Source organism: Vulpes vulpes, chromosome 2, assembly GCF_048418805.1.
Source record: "Vulpes vulpes isolate BD-2025 chromosome 2, VulVul3, whole genome shotgun sequence".
Lineage (NCBI taxonomy): Eukaryota > Metazoa > Chordata > Mammalia > Carnivora > Canidae > Vulpes > Vulpes vulpes.
The window spans coordinates 156,002,343-156,022,178 of NC_132781.1; the positions used below are offsets into that span (position 1 = coordinate 156,002,343).

Consider the following 19,836-nt stretch of genomic DNA (forward strand, 5'->3'; position numbering starts at 1 on the left):
TCTAGCTAAATAACATTTAACTAAATTCAGCAGAGGTTTTGCAATCTAACAGCCAAAATAAAGAAGTTAGTGGTAGCTAAAAAAGCAGACATGCTAAAATGACATTTCTGAGCTATATTCAAAGTAGCTGAAATTACAACATAAATTTCTTTTACTTTGTATCACCCTAGAGCACAAGGAATATGTTCTGAAGAGTACCTTGCCCTCCTCTATGGCTAAAAAATTTCTGATGAGGGGATCTCTGGGTGGCTCAGCAGGTTAGTGCCTGCCTTCAGCCCAGGGTGTGATCCTGGAGTCCTAGGACTGAGTCCCACATTGGGCTCCCTGCATGGAGCCTGCTTCTCCCTCTCGAATAAATAAATAAAATCTTAAAAAAAAAAAAAAAATGTCTGATGAATAAAGGTCATGAAAATTCACAAAAGAAAAAAATAAAAGAAAAATTCACAAAAGAAATACAAATGACTAATAAATGTGAAAAAAAAGTCAGTCTAAGTAAGAAATGGAAAAGAAATGAAAAACTTTTAGTCTATAATAGCAGTACAGATTATCATTGTTTTAATAACCAAAGCAGGGGCAGAAAAATAGAGTTGCTGACTGATTCAGTCTCTCTGGGAAGCCATCTGACTATATATAAGTAACAAAACCCAAAAACTGTTCCTATTTTTTGACAAGGTAATTCTCCTTCTAGAACACTGTTAAAAGGAAATAACAACCAGAGATAGAGTCAAGAATGTATACAGCTGGGCAGCCCAGGTGGCTCAGCGGTTTAGCGCCGCCTTCGGTCCAGGCCGTGATCCTGGAGACCCAAGATCAAGTGCCACGTCAGCCTCCCTGCATGGACCCTGCTTTTCCCTCTGCCTATGTCTCTACCCCTCTCTCTCTGTGTCTCTCATGAATAAATAAATAAATAAAATCTTTTTAAAAAAAATGTATAAAGCTGTTCACAGCTTAATAAAGCACAAATGGACATTTAAATGCCTAATTTACAGTATGACCCGACCAACAGACAAAATATTATGCAGACCTCAAAATCAAGCATTTAGCTAGAGAAGGAGGTTGAAGCAGACAAGTAGAACAGAATTAGAGTTTCTCTTATCCTGGGATCAAAGGACAAAATGATTATTTAAAAATTGTAAAAAGGGGAGGGGGCCTGGCTGGCTCAGTCAGTTGAGTGCCCCAATTCTTGGTTTGGGCTTAGGTCATGATCTCAGGGTTGCAGGATTTAGTCCAGTAACAGGTTCCACCCTCAGCACCTAGTTGGCTTGACATTCTTTCCCCCTGCCTCTCCTCTGCTCCTCCTCCAGTTCATGTTCTCTCTAGAATAATAAAATCTTTTTTAAAAAGGTATGGTTGGGGAGACACCTGAGTGACTCAAGTCAGTTAAGCATCTGACTCTTGACTTCCGCTCAGGTCATAATCTCGGAGTTGTGAGACTGAGCCCTGTGATCAGCTCTGAGCTGGGTGTGGAGCCTGCTTAAGATTCTCTCTCCTTCCCCTTCTGCACTCCCCCCCCCCCCCCCCCAAAGAGGTTTCCAGGCACCTGGCTCAGTCAGTAGAGCATACAACTCTTGATCTCAGGGTTGGGAGTTTGTGCCCCACATAAGTTTACTTAAAATAAAGTTTTTTTAAAAAAAGTTTAAATGAAGATCCATGTTTACGAGGTTATGAAGAATGAAAAGATAGGACACCTGGGTGGCTCAGCAGTTGAGTGTCTGCCTTTGGCTCAGGGCATGATCCCAGTCCTGGGATTGAGTCCCACATCAGGCTCCTTGCGAGGAGCCTGCTTCTCCCTCTGCCTGCGTGTCTCTGCCTCTGTGTATCTCTCATGGATAAATAAATAAAATCTTAAAAAAACAAACAAAAAAAAGAGAATGAAAATAATCCAAAGAATATATGGAAATAGCATTTCAAATTTAAGAACAAAAATTAAATATACATTTTAAAAAAATGACCAAAGGGAAAAAAACTAATTTTTAACATATTACCTCTGGTTAATGGTACATGTTATAGGTAATTTTGTAATTCTTCCTCTCTTTTTTCTGATATTCTCCATAAAAGCAATATGCATTTTTTATAATCCAAACAGAAAAAAGCTGACATGGAAACTTACTGTGCGGTTTCTAATGAACAGAAACACTTTCTGGGTCTGCTGTGGTCCACTAATGATATCTGGAAAACAGGCTGCTTCTTGAGAAGTCATCCGGTCATGAGGAAGTCTACTCTGGAAAGCTGCACCCTCCACACCTAGCAAAGAAAGCAAAGGACTTCTGGGAAAAGTGCAAGTGAATACAAAATCAGGGATAATGAAACTCCTTTTCTGCCTGAAGAACCTCTATAAAGCTCTGCCTGTTCACAGAACACTGACCATCTCCTTTCAAAAAAACAAAAAAACAAAACTTTCATTTTGCTCAAAAGCTGGAACATCTTTAGAATTTACTTACTCTGTTGAGCTTAATATTCCCAAAATTACAGTTTACTAATGAATGAAACAATCTACCTCAGAAAACATAACAAAGCATGCAACATATTTTCTTTATCCACAAAATAACTTTATAATACTGGAAGATACTCTAATTAAAATTAGCATCACTGAGAGTGTACACGAAATCTTAAACTAAAGAACCAGAATAAAGGAAAACAAACTAATGGGAAAGCAAAAGAAACTACAGAGTGAAAAACACAACCACATGCCTTCTTTTAAGATTACAGCAGGGAACATAACCAACAGTAACAAAGTTAGATTATCTCGTCAGTGGTACCATCCATTAGTCCCCATTATGCAACGCTGGCAAACAGTAAGTTAGGCAGACTACAATGAGGACACAGAAGAAAGCAAAGAATTTACCTTTCCCAGCAAAAACATAAAAATGCTTTATACTACATTACACAAGTATGTTAACTACATATACTATACACTACAGATACATGCAATGTACAAGTAAAATATATATTACTTTGAAACTTTTAAAATTGGGTATTAAACCGATTATTTTTACAAGCTGATAATCAAGTACATCTTTACAGAATGTCCTTAGAAATACATTTATGTGTATTTTACCTGTATTTCTAAGATCACCTTATAAAAGATATATTTAACCACCAGCTTATGAAAAAAAAAGTTTCAAAATTCAATACCTTTGAAGTAATTCTATGTAAGTAACGAAACAGGCACCAGATATCCATATTTAATCATTTAAAGCACATAAAACAAGTAGTTAGAAACATTGATAATGGAAATAAAATTAAGAAAAGGCATAGTAAGATTAAGAAAATAAAAAGAACAATGCAGTTAAGGATGTAACTTAGAAAATGACAACTAAGCTATTAAAGTGCTGTTTCCACAGACATTTAAAGATACTAACTAGGACAAAATGGTTAACACGAGGTCAAGGAAAAATGCCTAATGCTAATATGGGTGGCACATTAAGAAACAATATTCTTGGGAAAGAAGGGGGAAAAGCTATCTACTCACAACAGATAATGAGGGCCCATGTACTATATTCACATTACTAAGTCAACAATTCTCTCATTTAATAAATATCAACCTAAAATTAAAGACTTTCAGGATAATTAATTATTCCATAATGAAAAAAATAATAAGAGCCATACTGTTGAGAGGAGAACATGAAATTAAGGCAAGAAGAGAAGAAATGCTGGCAACAGAGGTATAGGTTATTTCAGTAACGTGAAATTCTCTAAAGGTACACACAGCTTTGATGTCCCTATTCCCTACCCCCCAATCGAATAAACAAAAAATAAAACTAAGAACAAAAACATGTCACATTATGTTGAGTATTATCTACACAATAACAAAGATCTCTTAAAACAGATTACCTTCATAAGTGTACACTACTACTAACATGAAAGCCAATGAACTCTATAAACTGTACTCCCCCCTACTCCCCCCTGCCCCAAAACTGGGGTAGTTTTTTTAGCTATACCTTCTCTACATGTTTATTAAGTCATCATTGAACATCAATCCTACTACAAAATACTACTGTCAACGACAGTAAAAAAAAAAAAAAAAAAAAAAAAAAAAAAAAAAAAAAAAACCACATAGGGGAAAAACACTAAATTTTTTATTTGGCTCCTTGTTCCAAGTGCTCTTATTAAAAAAAAAAAAAAAAAAAAATCACTCTAAAATAGTTGGCTAACTTTGGTAATCTTGAGACTATGTAACAATTAAATGTTATTTACATAAGTCATGTTACATTTTAAAAATATCCTTAAATCAAACACCAAATGATTAACAAAATGAATTAAGCCAAAAGTGTGACACTAATGTATGTGTGGAATAATATTCTTCTCCATTCTATCTTCTACATAACATCCAAAAACACCTAGTTACTCTTAGACACTTTTGTCGATTTTTAAAAATGAAAACAGTTTCTAAAAACTCAGTAATTATTTTCTTCCTTTCGGCTTTTAGGGATGAAGACTTATTTCAAGGAAGGAAGATCATTATCAATATAAAAATCTTGTAAAAAAAAACAACACACACACAACTAACCTTTTATCAAAGAAACCAAAAATGTTAACTTGGAACCCAAGCTATTCAGAATAGAAATCAAAGCACTCTTTCCAAAACGAACTAATAGACCATTCTGGACAATATTACTTGTAAGTATTTCCTTTAGAGGGAAAAATCTTAAAAAATACAATTGACTCTAATAATACCTTTATTAAAAGGAAGTACTAGTAGTACATTTAATTCAAAAGTAATTTACACTTAGTGTTTGTGTGCACTTAACACAGTCTGGTATTCTGGAAATTGAGAATGTTTCAAAGATGCTACCTTAATTTTTTTAAAAGCCCCAGGGCTGCCTGCATATCTATCTTGCCCCTTAGTTCAATTCCTTTTTCCCCCATGCTTGACACAGGAAATCCCAATGCCACCTGTCAAAATGCAGTCATGCTGAAGTAGAAATACCCTTTCTAATGGTCTGACTGGCTCACACTTACTCTGAAAACATAGTAAAAGTTGTAAAATATTTAAGGGAATATGAAGGCTTCTTTCAATAGATTAGAGACGCAGAAAAGTGTTAGGGGAAGGTGAAGATATAAATTCTCTACTCCATGAAACCACTTCCTCCCTGATTCTGATGATACAGGTATTATCCTGAGGAGAGTGAGGTAACAGATATAAAAATTAACAGAAAAGAAGACCTCCATGAAAGTTAATTGCCTTTTTTTCATGAAGTAGATGAATTAACTAGAATAGCTACATTTCTAGTTGAGGAGTGAAAACAAAAGCCTGACAAGAATCTACATATAAAAGACACTTAAAATTAGTAAACTACAGATGCACCATATCCAGTCCTACAATAGTATAAAAACAAAAAGAATAGAGGGAAAGGAGAGGAAAAGAAAAAAAAAAAGGAGAATCATGATTTCTTATGCTTTATATCTTTTATTTTTTTAGGGGAAAGGTACATACACTTCAAGTGATTCTATGAGGGAGGGTACAAGGACTAGTCTATGCATGAGAAAGAAGACCTCTGGGTTCTCACTCCTCCAGCTGCTGGTGTATCTTTGGTCATATCATTTAATTATATTTCAAGTCCTAATCCATAAAACAGAGGTGGATACAATATTCTGTTTGAAAGCAGGAAACTAGTGAAAATGACCTTAAGTTCCCTTCTAACTTTTAAGATTTAGGATGAATACACCAGACTGATGTGGATTTATAGAAGTTAAGATATGATCCTGGTCCCAAGATACCCATGAGGGTCATCTGCGTTTATAAAAAAAAAGAACGTTGATCACTTACAAGCATATGCTTCTAACTGATCATCTCATCTGAGCATGGCAAAGATCTGAAGAGAGGTCTTGAAGGGTTCAGAATAGTCCCCACTATTCTTGGAAACACTTTAAAAAAACTCATGTTCTACTAAACAGTAAGTCAGAAGCACCACAATTTTATATGAAAGTCTGTTTTTACTTTCAGCAATACAATGTATTGTTTACTATAGCAAAAGAGTAAATTTATCCACGTTAAAACAAAAAGCAAGAAAACTCAATTACTTTCAAGATTAAAGCTCTAAAGGCTATCCCTGATCCTCAACAGTTCCATGGAAGATCCAATTTTGCATCATTTGATGAACAGCATTCTTGAAGGTTTATCTGCCACAGACTCTGAATGAGGATTTTAACTCCTCTCAGATAACCATGCACTGATTATCAACCTCCAATCCTTGGGAGAGCATTTAAACAAGTTTACTTCTAACATTCTGGATCCCCTATGCACTAATTTCTGCATTAACAGTGAACTTTGACCCAAGAGTAAAATACAAGTATTTCCTAGACCTGCTGTACAGAACTGCAAAAGACAAATAATTTTAAAGTAAACTTAACAGTTGAAAAGTAACAAACTCCAAAAGTGAAGTAATACCTATTCCATTTCTATCAAAATGTACATTATCAGTCAGCTTTGAGCACTGAACCACACAAAAACATCCAGGGCAAAGGATGAAATCCAGACATACTACTTTGGATTCTTGAAACAAACTTTAATGGCTCCAGATGGGCCCTATAAATCACTTAATCCTTTACCTTTTCCTAGAAGTAAAAATCTCAACAGTTTGATCTGAAAAGAAAGCATTTCGAGTAGACTTTTAAAAAACGATGAATTTTCACATGACAAAATGTTTAAACTACAAAATTAACTATGTAATGTTAATTGAAAAATATGTACCCAATACCATCTAACAACCACTTCTGAGGAATCCCCTGCCTGTATATCCTCTAACTCCTAGACTGCCTTTCTGTCCTATTTTTATTTTTTTGAAGGCTTTCTGCCTGTGGCTTCTCCTCTCTGTGTTTATAGCTATACTTTTTAAAGGTCCCATGATTCTTAAATATGTTTTATATGTTTACTGCTACTATAAAAGCTGCTGGGGAGAAAAGTACCCGCCATCTCCTCAAGAACATGAAGAGCGGAGGGCTGAGATCGGCCTGAGGACTTCAAAATGTTTTGCTTGCCTTCGTTCTGGCTACACCTTCTCCTATTCCACTACCCTATCCTGCGGGTTAAATTTCCCCTGCGCTTCTGGCTAAAATGTGGATACCATAGCCAAAAACACTTGCAAGCATCAATCCCTGACTTGGCGGCTCTTGCTACTAAGTGGCAAGCATCTAATGCCACCCTCACCTGATGCTTGGCCGTCTCCATACCCTCCAGAACTGTCGTCTTGAAGTCCTCCTGCTTGCCCTGTGGAAGGAAAGAGGAGAACTCAGGGACCTTACTCCATAAATTAAGATAATATCTGGACATAAAGGCCTAATAGTTGGTGACTCACAAATTCACCGCCAACTAGTAAACCCATATTCAGAGAGCTCCTTCTTGAATCAGGCCCAGGGAATCACATCATAGTCTTCCAAATTCTGGTCAGAAAATTTCAACTTTACACACTGATTCTTGTTGAAAGGTAGCAGAGCAAAGTACACAGTATTTCTAATCACTAAATCCTTGCTGTCAGTCTTATTTAATCAAGGCTGGATGGGGGAAAAACGAATTCCAAAGGTCTTTTACTACTTGTTGCTAGACTGAGAGATCGGTGTAACGTGCTCTAGGTCTACAGCTGCAACAATCTCCCTTTATCTTTACCTTTCTATCCACAAGGAGTACACTTAACGAACAAGCAAAAGACGGTTTTAATGAAAAATTCTCCCTCTGACTTCAAAGCAGGGATTGTAAAGATTCAGCTCCAAAAAAAGTTTCATTTACTATGCATGCCAGACAGCACTAGATCTGAATACACCAGTGCTTCCTTAGTAAAACTTTCAAACACACCACAAGACACCCTGCAGTCATATGCCAAGTGATGTGGATAGACACACATGGTTGGAGTCGGGGGAGACTAGATATGATGGAGCTTCTAACTCAAGCTACACAACAAGCCAGGTAAGAGATTTTCCTAATTGACTAAAATGCAGAAATATAACTTCAAGAAAAGTATCACAGCTTGCAAGTTCAATCAGACAAAGTCAGGACAGATCATCTTCCAGACTCTCAAAATCTATCACCAAGACAGATGCTATCAATCTCCTTAAGCTTCTAGCAACCTGGTACACTACAGGAAAACTACAGCATGATCCTTGAAAGATATGAAAACTCTCCAATGACCTAAACTAGACAAGCTTCACTGAACAGTTTATTTTAAAAGAATCTCAACGAAAAAGCAGACTGACTACCATGTGAATTTTAAGGGAGCAGGAAAGCGAAAATGACATTTCTACCCTCATATATATGAAGGTGTTTAGAAAGAAATGATGTTTGACATTAGAATGGGTTACTAGAAGGTAGGATAGAATCTCATTCTAAAATTGTTTAATGGGGGATCCCTGGGTGGCTCAGGGCATGATCCTGGAGTCCCAGGATGGAGCCTGCTTCTCCCTCTGCCTGTGTCTCTGCCTCCCTCCCTCTCTCTGTCTATCATGAATAAATAAAATCTTTAAAAAAATAAAAATAAAAATAAAATTATTTCATGGGGAGCCTGAGTGGCTCAGGGGTTGAACATCTGTCTTCCCCTCAGGGTGTGATCCCAGGATCAGTCCCACTTGGGGCTCCATGAATAAATTTTTTTTTTTTAATTATTTCACTATGCTTCTATCTGAAGGACAGGTTCTACTATAGAAGGGTATGGTTCTCAGACAAGGCTCAAGATGTATAATTTGTTTACAGCCTTTAGAAAAGGGCATATAATTCCAAAGAGATGACTCCTTACAAGATTCAGTCTGCAAATATCTTGAAAATGCAGGCTCTATGTTTTAAATTTTACTTTTAAAGTTTAAATAAAAAATGTTCATTCTTGGAGTACCTGAGTGGCTCAGTAATTGAGTGTCTGCCTTGGGCTCAGGTCATGATCCCAGTATCCTGGGATAGAGTCCCACATCAGGCTCCCCTTGGGGAGCCTGCTTCTCCCTCTGTCTGTGTCTCTGCCTTTCTCTTTGTGTCTCTCATGAATAAATAAATCTTTTAAAAAAAGTTCATTCTCAGTAACTTCTAGATTTATTCATAAAAAAACTTTTAGATTTTTTTTTTTAAAGAAGTTGTTATTGTTCTGTTTGGTTCCAAATAGAACCACACTAAATCAAAAGATTGAATCAATTTTAAAAAGGAGGGAGAGGGCTCAGAACAATGAAATAAATAGTTTCCAAGAATAACATTTAAGCACTAGGAATAATATAGCTACTCTCTCTCAAATTATGTACCCTGCTTGACCAAGAATGAAAGCTACAGTCTCCTGTCACGAAGGCATTTTACCACTTTAAGAAAAAGTAAAATAAAGCCTACTTTTAAGCTAGCCATTAAGTCTGAATTATTTTACCCTTCCTATTTCTATCATTTATTTGCTTTCTCCCCCTACTACATGTCATACAGTATGCTAAATTAATTTATTTTAACCTCCAGGAAGCTCTTGGCTGATTGTTTTCTGTCAATGGTCTTTAATGGAAATATAGATTTCTTAAGCCTGATTTATGCACTCAAAAGCTTAACAAGGTCGCTCTTTTACAAGGTAGGGAGGTCTTTTTCGCCTTCTGCTTTTGAAAAAAGGAACAAAACTCATATACTATTCTTTAATAAAATATGTAGGAGTAATATGAAAAATATTCAAAACCCTGTGATGATTTAACCTCTTAACAGTATAAAGTCAAAGGGAGACAGAGAGAAACTGCAAAGTACTGCATAAGCAGAGAAATAGGAGAAAACCAAATACGTGATATAAACGCTTAAGAAATGATGAGAAGCGAAACAAAAAGTGCTTAAATTAAGTAAGGGAACAATGTGTCTCTTGACTTGATGAATGTTTAAAGATGAGGTTGCTACTTTCTCTCTAATCATAACACACTGAGTATTTGGAGAGTGCCTACTTCTCCAAAGACAGGTAATAGCATCATCTTTATTAGTGATATTCTAGAGCAATTCTTTCACCACTTTCTTAAAAACAACACACATATAAATGTTTACAGCTAATTTTCTATCCAGGAGTACCTCTGATTAGAACATATAAAATGCCATATTCACTTATTTGTTGAATTCTTCTGGCCTAGGACTCTGTTTCTGACAGTGGCACAAAGACATGGAACAGCAGTCAAGTACAGTTGTTATCCTCCATGAGCTCAAATTCAAAATGGAAAACGAAAATATACAAAAGCAACTTTTTCATATCACCTTGATTTTTGTACCACTGCACTGCGCAGGAGACTTCTTTCTGTTTTCATTCCCACCACACACACACACACACACACACACACACACACAATCCTCAAGTCTGAAGCAGAGATCCTTAGTACCTGTATTTGCACATCTCTTCTACAAGTCAAAAATAAAATCTTTGGTTTATCTTACATAGCAGTCTTTCAGTTGCCTTCTAACAAACCTTTCACAGACCTGTTAGGTTATTATTGAAGAACAGTGAAGTATTTTAGTTTCAGTCACTACAGGATGATTTCTCATCTTGATTCAAATTCTCAAGAGATCACTCTTCCAACATCTTAAAAGGAAATCTATGATGTCTTTCAAATATTTTTATCTGACAAGCATGGAAGGCAGGATCACTGATGTGTTGTTCCAGGAACATACTGAACAGCTGATTCACATTTTGACTTTAATTTGCTGAAATCACATTCAAATTAGTAACTTTGTAGACAATTTGAGAAGCTTCTAAATCTTCTGAGAAGCAATGATTTTTAAATAAAAAATCAACTTTACAAAATGTAATAAAAATTTTACCAAATCTATAGAATGAAAGCGACTGCCAAGCTATTGGGTTCAAGCAAATCTGACAAATTAGCAGAGGAAAAAAAAAAAAACCTTAAAAGTTTAAATCATCTTTGAACACACGAGTTTCCACTCTATTAACACCTCAGTTTAGTTTATATTTTAAATAATCTCACTAATAAAATGTTTACTGAATACCTATTCCAAAATTGTCAAGCACGAGTAGAAAGTTGAACACGCTAAGTACCTATTTTCAAAGGGCTTACCATCTAATTGGGGAAAAGATGAAAAATATCCACAAAGAAACTCCCCCCCCCCTCTTTTTTTAAGGGAAAAAAGAAGCTAACACAGACTTAAGGAATCAGGGAAGGTTTTCTGAACAAATCCGGAGATTTGGCAGGTCAAACCACCAGCATGGTCCAGAACACTTATAAAAGCAAGAAAAGCACAGAGCTGGTATGTATGGAGAACCACAGAGTACTTGCAGATGTGGGAGAGCAGGATAGGTAAAATGGGCCTCTTTCAGTGTCAAAACCTAAACTCGATCTTAATAGTTATGGGGGTAGAACTGTATGATCTGTCACAGAAAAGCAGCAAAACAAGTGATATTTTAATTAATCTAATCTGGCCACTTTGTACCAGACAGATCAAAGGGAGAAGGTGATCTAGATAAAGGAGATCCAAATGAAAGATTGCTTAAATAATTTAGATATGAAGTAAAATTCACTAGAATAAAAAGGTAACAATGAAAATGGATAAGGCATAACAAGTCAAAGAAGCTGTGCATAGAAGATACATGACTTTAAAACACTTGATCAAAGGGCTAAGGGATGTTCAGGATTGACTCCCAGGTTTTAAGTTCAGAAATGGTAATGCAATGGACACAATGGGAAATTTGGGAAAAATTTATGTGAATTATATTAAATGGAAATGCTCTTTACTTACTTATTCTTTAAAGTAATTAAGGACTAGAATTCCAGGGTCACGTGGGTGGTAGAGTCAGTTAAGTAGCTGACTCTTGATTTTGGCTCAGGTCATGATCTCAGGGTTCTGGGATAGAGCCAAGTGTCAGGATCAGTGCTCAGTATGAAATCAGCTTCAGGATTTTATTCCTCCCTCTGCAACCCACCACCCCACAAAATAAATTTTTTAAAAAAAGAAAAAAAAAGGGCCAGAACTTCAAAGTTAGAATGGGGCCAAAACTTTAAAATAACATGGAGGTAATAATAGGCTCAGAGAGTTTGAAGCAGTTGTAAATGTAGGACTAATCTCATAAAGAAAGTCACAGTTTCAATGAGGAATTGGTCACCATAAACAAATGACCAAAAAAGTTTAAATAACTGAAAGGTAGTGAGTTATGAGGACTATCACCACTTTGTGCTGCCTTCCAGTCCTCTCTATAGTGATAGATAGCTTTAACATCCTCAAGTATACTGCTCTTGATGTATCTCTTTCCTAACTTTTTGACTATGATTCTGGACAGAATAAAAAATGATCTACAACAGTTCAAAATGCAAAGGGAAGTAAATTTGGATCATAGAGACAGATAAAACTAGCCTGAAGGAAAGCCTCAGGCATTCCTCTGAAGCACATTAGAGCCATTTAAACACAGGCTAACCTGACCAATTCTTTTCAACAAAATTATCCAGAATGAAATCTGTGGATTCCAATTAGAATTCCAACCCTAGTTTACAGTGTCAATAAGGTCTAGAATGTAGGAAAATGGTGCTGCCTAATGTAGGAGCCTACCTAGAATTTCCTCACTTTGACTGGAGGAGCAGGAGCACTGCTGATTTGCACCTGAAGACAACACTGGGGCAGAAGTGAGAAACTCAGTAACAGAAATCCTATACAAAGTAAAAGCCCTATAAACTAAAGAAGAAAACAAAGCTTTTAGAAGCCAAAGGAAAGAATTAACTTTTTAACATGCTATTTCCTTCCACATTCCATAGTAGAGATTTTCCACACCTATTTTGTTGTAAAATCTTGGTTTGTAGTTCACTCTTCAAAATGTTCAGGAGAAAGTCTACAATTTATATGTTGTCATGTTGCTCAACTACCAAGCTTAAAGCTACCAAGCTTGAGTAGTTAGTATAAAGCTTACTTTTCCAGTTTATTCACCTGTTTTTTTAAAGTTAGTTTACATATGTATGCATTTATGTATGTAATCTCCACACCCAACATGGGCTCGAATTCACAGAGAAAACAAGTCTCATGCTCTTCTGACCAAGCCAGCCAGGCCCCCCTCACCTGTTTCTAAAAAGGCCAATACTGAACATTACCCTGAACCTATTAAAAAGAACCATAATAACTTTTCACAACTGATAACCAGGAGAGAATTTCAATAAGAGAATCCCTTTTTTCTGCTCAAGCGAGTTTCTCAGAATGCTGGCCATCTACATCTTCTCAGACCATGATTAGAGGCTCTTCCCATCCTCAGTATGATGTGAGTATAAGGAAGGAAGATACAGCCTCTTAGGCATTAATTAATCATATATGATCTTCTATCTTCACATATCAGAAGATGCAAAAAGATAACAAAAACAAAAACACAACTCTATCTTCAAATGTTTAAGACCTGTGTGATCAGCAAATACTGCAAAATGTTAACATTTGTTATATCTCAATAGTTGATACACAGATTTTGATTAGGTTATTCTAGAAGAGAGAATCTAACATTAAAAAAGTACCAACATTTGCCATTCCTATGATTTAATGCACAAAAACTTAAATGATTTTGCAAATGACATGCTACTAAAAATGGGCTACCACAAATACTTCCTACTTTCCAAAAGTCAATCCACCCTATTGCTAGATCAACTCTGTGTTTAATACATATAAGATGTTTGTACATCAAGGTGGAATTCCTATTTTCTCATTTGATCCCATACCAAGCCCCATTCTGCAGATGAGAAAATCCTCATAGCCCAAGTATCCTGTTCTTCTATTATACCAAGACCACACCAAATAAAGGATGGTAGCAAAAAGAATTCAAGGAAACTATACAAATAAAGTTGCTCCACTAACCAAATTACCACTTTGTCTTAATAAAAAACAAAACAATCAGTGAAATGGAATCATCAAAAGCAGCTCAATCTGTCAAAGACCGAACATGAAACTGGTAGCATCTGATTCAATGGTTATCAGCCCAAAGCAGTAAACAGTTAAAAATCAAGGATATTACTGCTTTCAAAAAAGCCTAATTTAATTCCTTCATGTTTTAATGTAAAACCTCCAAAACCCAATTTTGGGAAAAACATTTAAAAACAACTTGGGATTCTCTAATATACTTTTATTGTACTGTTTCTTCACTATAGACAATTATTAAATCTGTAACCCTAAAGTGGACTATGAATCCTCTGCAGTAAGACCTAGTCTTCAGCTCCGAACCCGCAGAATCCAGCAACACATCTGGAACAAAGCATTGTAATTTTAGAAGTAATGTGTGGAATAAAGTCCATGAAGAACTGCCAAATTTGGGGCAATGTTACTTTGTATAAAAAATGTCTCTAGGGCAGCCTGGGTGGTTCAGCGGTTTAGCATCACCTTCAGCCCAGGGCGTAATCCTAGACACCTGGAATCCAGTCCTACATCTGGCTCCCTGCATGGAGCCTGCTTCTCCCTCTGCCTCTGCCTGTGTCTCTGCCTCTCCCTCTCTCTCTCTACGAATAAGTAAATAAAATCAAGAAAAGAAAGAAGAAAGAAAGAAAGAAAGAAAGAAAGAGAAAGAAAGAAAGAAAGAAAGGAAGGAAGGAAGGAAGGAAGGAAGGAAGGAAGGAAGGAAGGAAGGAAGAAAGAAAGAAAGAAAGAAAGAAAGAAAGAAAGAAAGAAAGAAGAGTAAGGGAAGGGAAGGGAAAGAAAGAAAAGAAAAGAAAAGAAAAGAAAAGAAAAGAAAAGAAAAGAAAAGAAAAGAAAAGGATAGATGTCTCTATTTCATTTTTAAAAAAAAATTCCCTTCCCAGTACGTGGCTCAGTCGGTTGGGGCATGTGACTTGAAACTCAGTCGGTGCGGCTTGTGACTCAAAGCTATGAGTTCAAGCCCCACGTTGGGTATACATATTGCTTAAAAATAAAATCTTAAAAGAAAGGGGGGGGGGGGGAACCTGGGTGGCTCAGTGGTTGAGCATCTGCCTTTGGCTCAGGTTGTGATCCTGGGGTCCTGGGATCAAGCCCTGCCTCAGGTTCCCCACAGGGAGCCTACTTCTCCCTCTGCCTATGTCTCTGCCTCTCTCTCTCTCTGTGTCTCTCATGAATAAATAAAATAAATTAAATTTAAAAAAATTTCTTCCATACTACCTTTTTAAAAATCCTTCCAGTAAACCAAGGATTTAAGATCTACTTCCGGGAAGCCCGGGTGGCTCAGCGGTTTAGTGCCACCTTCAGCCCAGGGTGTGATCCTGGAGACCCAGGAGCAAGTCCCACGTCAGGCTCCCTGCATGGGAGCCTGTGTCTCTCTCTGCCTGTGTCTGTGCCTCCCTCCCTCTCTCTCTCCCTCTCTCTCTCTGTGTCCCTCATGAATAAATAAAATCTTTAAAAGAAAAAAAAAGATCTACTTCCCTCCTACTCTTCCTGCCTCTCTCTCCAAATTTTTATTCTAAAATGTGTTATCTAAGAGTTATTTCACCTTCTATTGGATTTATGTACACATTTATATCTCATACTACGCCATAAATTATGAGTGCGGGGACCATGTACTGTATAGTGATACATATCTTGGCCCATTTTTAGTTACCACTCAAAATACAAAAATTGTGAATTAACCTAGATTACCTTTCCAGCCTGTGACTTTTTTATCCTTAGCCCTCCAGGAAATTATTCTGGGGCACAGTGGCAAATCAGAATACTAAATGATGCTATACAAAAAAGAGGGGGGGGCAAGAAAACTAATTCTAGGTCTGCATTCTAAATGTTACACATCATACTTCATTCAATGAGAACTCAAATGACTTCAGGCACTTATTTGATAATAGGCCAAAATGGCAACATAAACAACTCTGTTAGGAATGAATTTCCCAGCAACCTCTAGTAAATCTACAAAAGAGGGCCTCCTGCTGGGCATGCAGGGTGTAATAGAAAATTCTATAATCCTCCCAGTGGAGGTAATCTGAGTCCATTCTCATGAAATCTAAAAGCTACACCTGTTATATGATTGTTCTTGAAGGCAAGCAAAAGAAATCAGAGAGAAGAGCCTGGGATAAGCTACTTGAAAATAGTTATGGCACAGTAAACAAAATTATTCACTGAACTCTGACCATAACTATCCATGCTGCTAAACCTAGGACTTTTACTGACCACAATCAGTATGACTGTCTCACACAGGACCCTAAAGAACAAGGAACTAAAAAAATATAAAGCCCATTATACAAGTATTAGGACCACTGATTCTTTTTTCTTTTAATATAAGGAAACTCATCTTAAACTCTTCTCTGGTCAAATTCTAGTATACTAAGTTCTAAAGGGCAGTCCAAAAGATCCTGCCTTTTAGATTTTTGCCGTACTGAATAAGCAATTCATAAAATATTAAGTCATCAATCTTTTGTCATAAATATTTTCATTATAACAGTATTTGTGATCAAATTTCATTGCATTTTAAACTAAGTTCTTCTTCCTATATACACATATTTTGTTATTTTCTAGAATTTAGTAACTTTTACTAATTCATGTTGCATCTCCTTTCATGTGATTTTTTATTCTTTCAACCTACAGTATGACTATTACATGAACAGTGCCCCCCAAATTATTAAAAACTTTTTGTCATGCCAATCTTTCACAACACTACTGTAATCTGTTCAACAGCTTGTATCTCTTTCAAACACACATACCACACACACACACCCCCAAAATTACCATGCACAACAGAGAGCAAGTAGGTTTCCTTGTCTACATTCTTATAAGTTTTTACATGCTCTTAAAAAAATATAAACAGGGAGACGAAGTGATTCTTCCTATAGGCATTCAATAAAACAGATAATGCAGAACTGTCATCAATCAACTCATCATATCTAACAAAATTACCCAATGATTTGAAGAGCTTCATTAGTGTAACAGCACGTCACTGAGGCTGGAAAAATGGTAGACACATGCACGTACATATATATATATATATATATGTATATATATATACACACATACATATGCATTTTTAAACATACTTCTGATATCTCTATTGAGAAATTCATTAACCTGAAGAAATCTTAAGAAAGGCATCCTAATAGCCCATTTCACATTTCATTTTACTATTTTAAAGCAAGTTTTTTAGTCTTAAGCTTACACAACTAAGCTACTTCTAACCCCAAAGTTCCTAAACAGCTTGCCTAAACCCAAGTTCCTAAACAGCTACCAACACAAAATTTAAATTCAGAAACTACTAGTAAGATTTTTCTGAAAATTTTCAACTGTTGTAAGGCAGTGGAGGGAGAAAAAATAATGTTTTTGTATGAAAATAAAAAGCTAAGCACTAGCAAATCAGCTAATATAGTATAAAACCTCTTTGAGGAATAATCAAAGGCATAAAAAGTTAACAACTGAACCAAGAAAGGGAAAAAAAAGCAACTCTCTAACAGAAGGTTATTTAACAGGGCTGTTATTCTAAACCAGTAAAATCCAACTGAGAATTTTTACTCTATTTTACAGATGCTCCACTATTATGTGATACCACTCACTAATAACCACTCAATTCCAAAGACTTTTCAAGGTTCAGTTGGCATGACTTTAAAAAACACTTTTATCTTGTTAGAAGAGGCACTAGAAAACCAAATAAACCCATCATTTGTTAAATACATTCAGAAGTGCACAGTAAATGTAAAATACACAAAAACATTTAGGAAAACAAATCATTTTAATTTTAAAGATAAGCAGCAATATTTAGTATGAAAAATACATTATTTACTCATGTGATTACTACAGGACAAGCTACATTCAGTTATCAAAAGCAGACAAATCGAAAAATAATTAAGCCACACAGAACTTCTTCCCAATTACATAAATCCAAACAAAAAATCCAAACATCTGGTTACCATAAAAATTCAACTTTAATATTGAGAATAGTTTTCCAATGACCAAAATTCACTAAACTCGATTATCAAAACAACCTAAATCATCTCTCCAAGCCAGTCTCTTTTACTCCTTTACTTCACTCTTATAGAGCATATCAAATTGATCTTTACAAAAATATATTTTGGTAAAATGCCTCTCACTCAAAATACCTCAATGCTACCCTGGCAATTCCTCCCAGTGTTTAAAGGACAAGGAATTCAAATTCCTTAGCCTAGTAACAAAGACTCCAACCTTCTTTTCTGGCCTCCTCCCAGAATTCTCCTAGAGGAATCTTCTCCAGTAACACCATCTGACCCAACAGACTTCAGAATACCTTGTGCTAACAAAATATTCTTAAGAATAACATGGTGGAAAGCCAAGCAAAATTTTCTAAACAAACTTAAAGGATGGTAAAAATGAAATATATTCAAACTTTACTTACATATTTTAGGAGAGTAAGTTAACCTCTTGTTATTACCTAAAACGATTAAGATAAAGATTTGGCAAAGAACAAGTCCCACATCTCTCAAAGATTTTAAGATACCTATATGACAATGATTCTATTCAATTTTTTAATAAAAACTCAAAAGAGCTGGTTCTGGTAAGACAAGAGATTTGGAAACCCTGGACAGTTTTCAAACAAACTCACTTGACAATATTTTATGATTCAGTATTAGGGCCCAATCTATTTCTAAATTACACAGGTCAGTGTGTTGCCACTACTTTCCTGGGGCAAATACTTCCCCAATTCACGCTGGAAAACTTTTTTTAATTTTCAAGTTGTTTTAAAGGAAAAATAACTTTATTTACATAATCACAAATAATATATTGCAAGTTTTGGCTGCTTTCAACACATCTCTGAGCATTGAAGATAGTCTAAACTATCCCCCCAAATACTAAGATAACTCATTTAAACCACTGGATAAAAATTTAACTACAACATAATAGCATAAAGACAGTTCCCCAAATCCTACATGTCTTTGTTAAGACACTTACTTCTTGGGGCAACAATGTCTGACATTAATGGAAAAACAAACAAAAAAATCTCTTTCATGAAAAAGAAAATACCAGTACCAGGTTTAAAATGTTCAGAGGACAAAGAAAATGTGTATCAACTTGGTACCAACTTCAGACAGCTGTCTACCAGAAACACAACTACACACACAAAAAGAAGGTGAAGCAGCATCTAAACTATCAGATCACCTACTGAAGAATACTCAGAGCCCTTGAAACAAGAAATCAACAGCCTCTTGAATTATGACGGATATCAAGATTTATCCCCATGTACCTCATTAGCAAGCCTACAACAAAGGCAGAAGAAAAGAAAGGCAAGAATCACAGAAGAATACAGATGAAAAGGAATATAGAATCAAGGGAGAAGTTGGAGGGAAGGACAGAAAGGGATGACAGCTAAATGTAAAAGACTAGAAAGAAAAAAATGTGTCCATAAAAAGAGATGGGGCGTTTTAAGGTATGGAGAAGGCAACATTTGTCTCAGGGACATTAGTCCCAGAGGTAATAATAGATCACTGCCAATAACTGCCCAAGAAGTCATTTTAATAAATTTTTAAACATACTTCTGGTATCTCTACTGAGAGAGAAAACCATCCTTAGAAAACCCCATATTCCTGAGATAAATTGAACCCAGAATCTAATCCTTTTAAGATGTTCTCAAACTGTGTTTTTATTAAACTTTATTATAATTACTGAAATTATAAATTTTAATTTTTGAGAGTTTTGGCCAGAATCTCTAGCCAGAATTAATCTCTTTGTTAAGTTCTAAATCTAAATTTAAATTAACACCTGACCTGTAATTCTCTCAAGTAATACATCAGTAATAATCTTTAAAAAACAAACATCTAGTGATTTATATAACATCACAGGGGAGAACTCCCCCCAACCTCCCCCCCAACACCACCACCCAAAAGACTGAAACAAAAAATAAACCTCTCAAATTAAATATGTCAGTATCTGGGTACCTATGAAAGTCATGCAAGATATTAACAGATGGGATCTGAAACAAAAATTTTGTTTTTAAAAGATGCAGGACTAAAAGAATTACAGAGGTAAGTGGACCT

The 19,836-nt window shown here is 35.8% G+C and overlaps 1 protein-coding gene across 4 annotated transcripts in view; it reads right to left on the reverse strand.

The window, feature by feature from the left end:
* Nucleotides 1–19,836, reverse strand: part of KDM1A (lysine demethylase 1A) — a 61,114-nt gene that overhangs the window by 30,255 nt on the left and 11,023 nt on the right. For 2 of the 4 annotated variants that reach the window (XM_072750818.1, XM_072750819.1), the window contains exons 3-4: nt 7,151–7,210; nt 2,111–2,244 (exon numbers count right to left, since the gene is read on the reverse strand). In XM_072750818.1, coding sequence (XP_072606919.1) covers nt 2,111–2,244; nt 7,151–7,210 — 194 coding nt within the window. The remainder of the gene's footprint in view (nt 1–2,110; nt 2,245–7,150; nt 7,211–19,836) is intronic. The other 2 variants (XM_072750820.1, XM_072750821.1) reach the window with 1 other exon arrangement.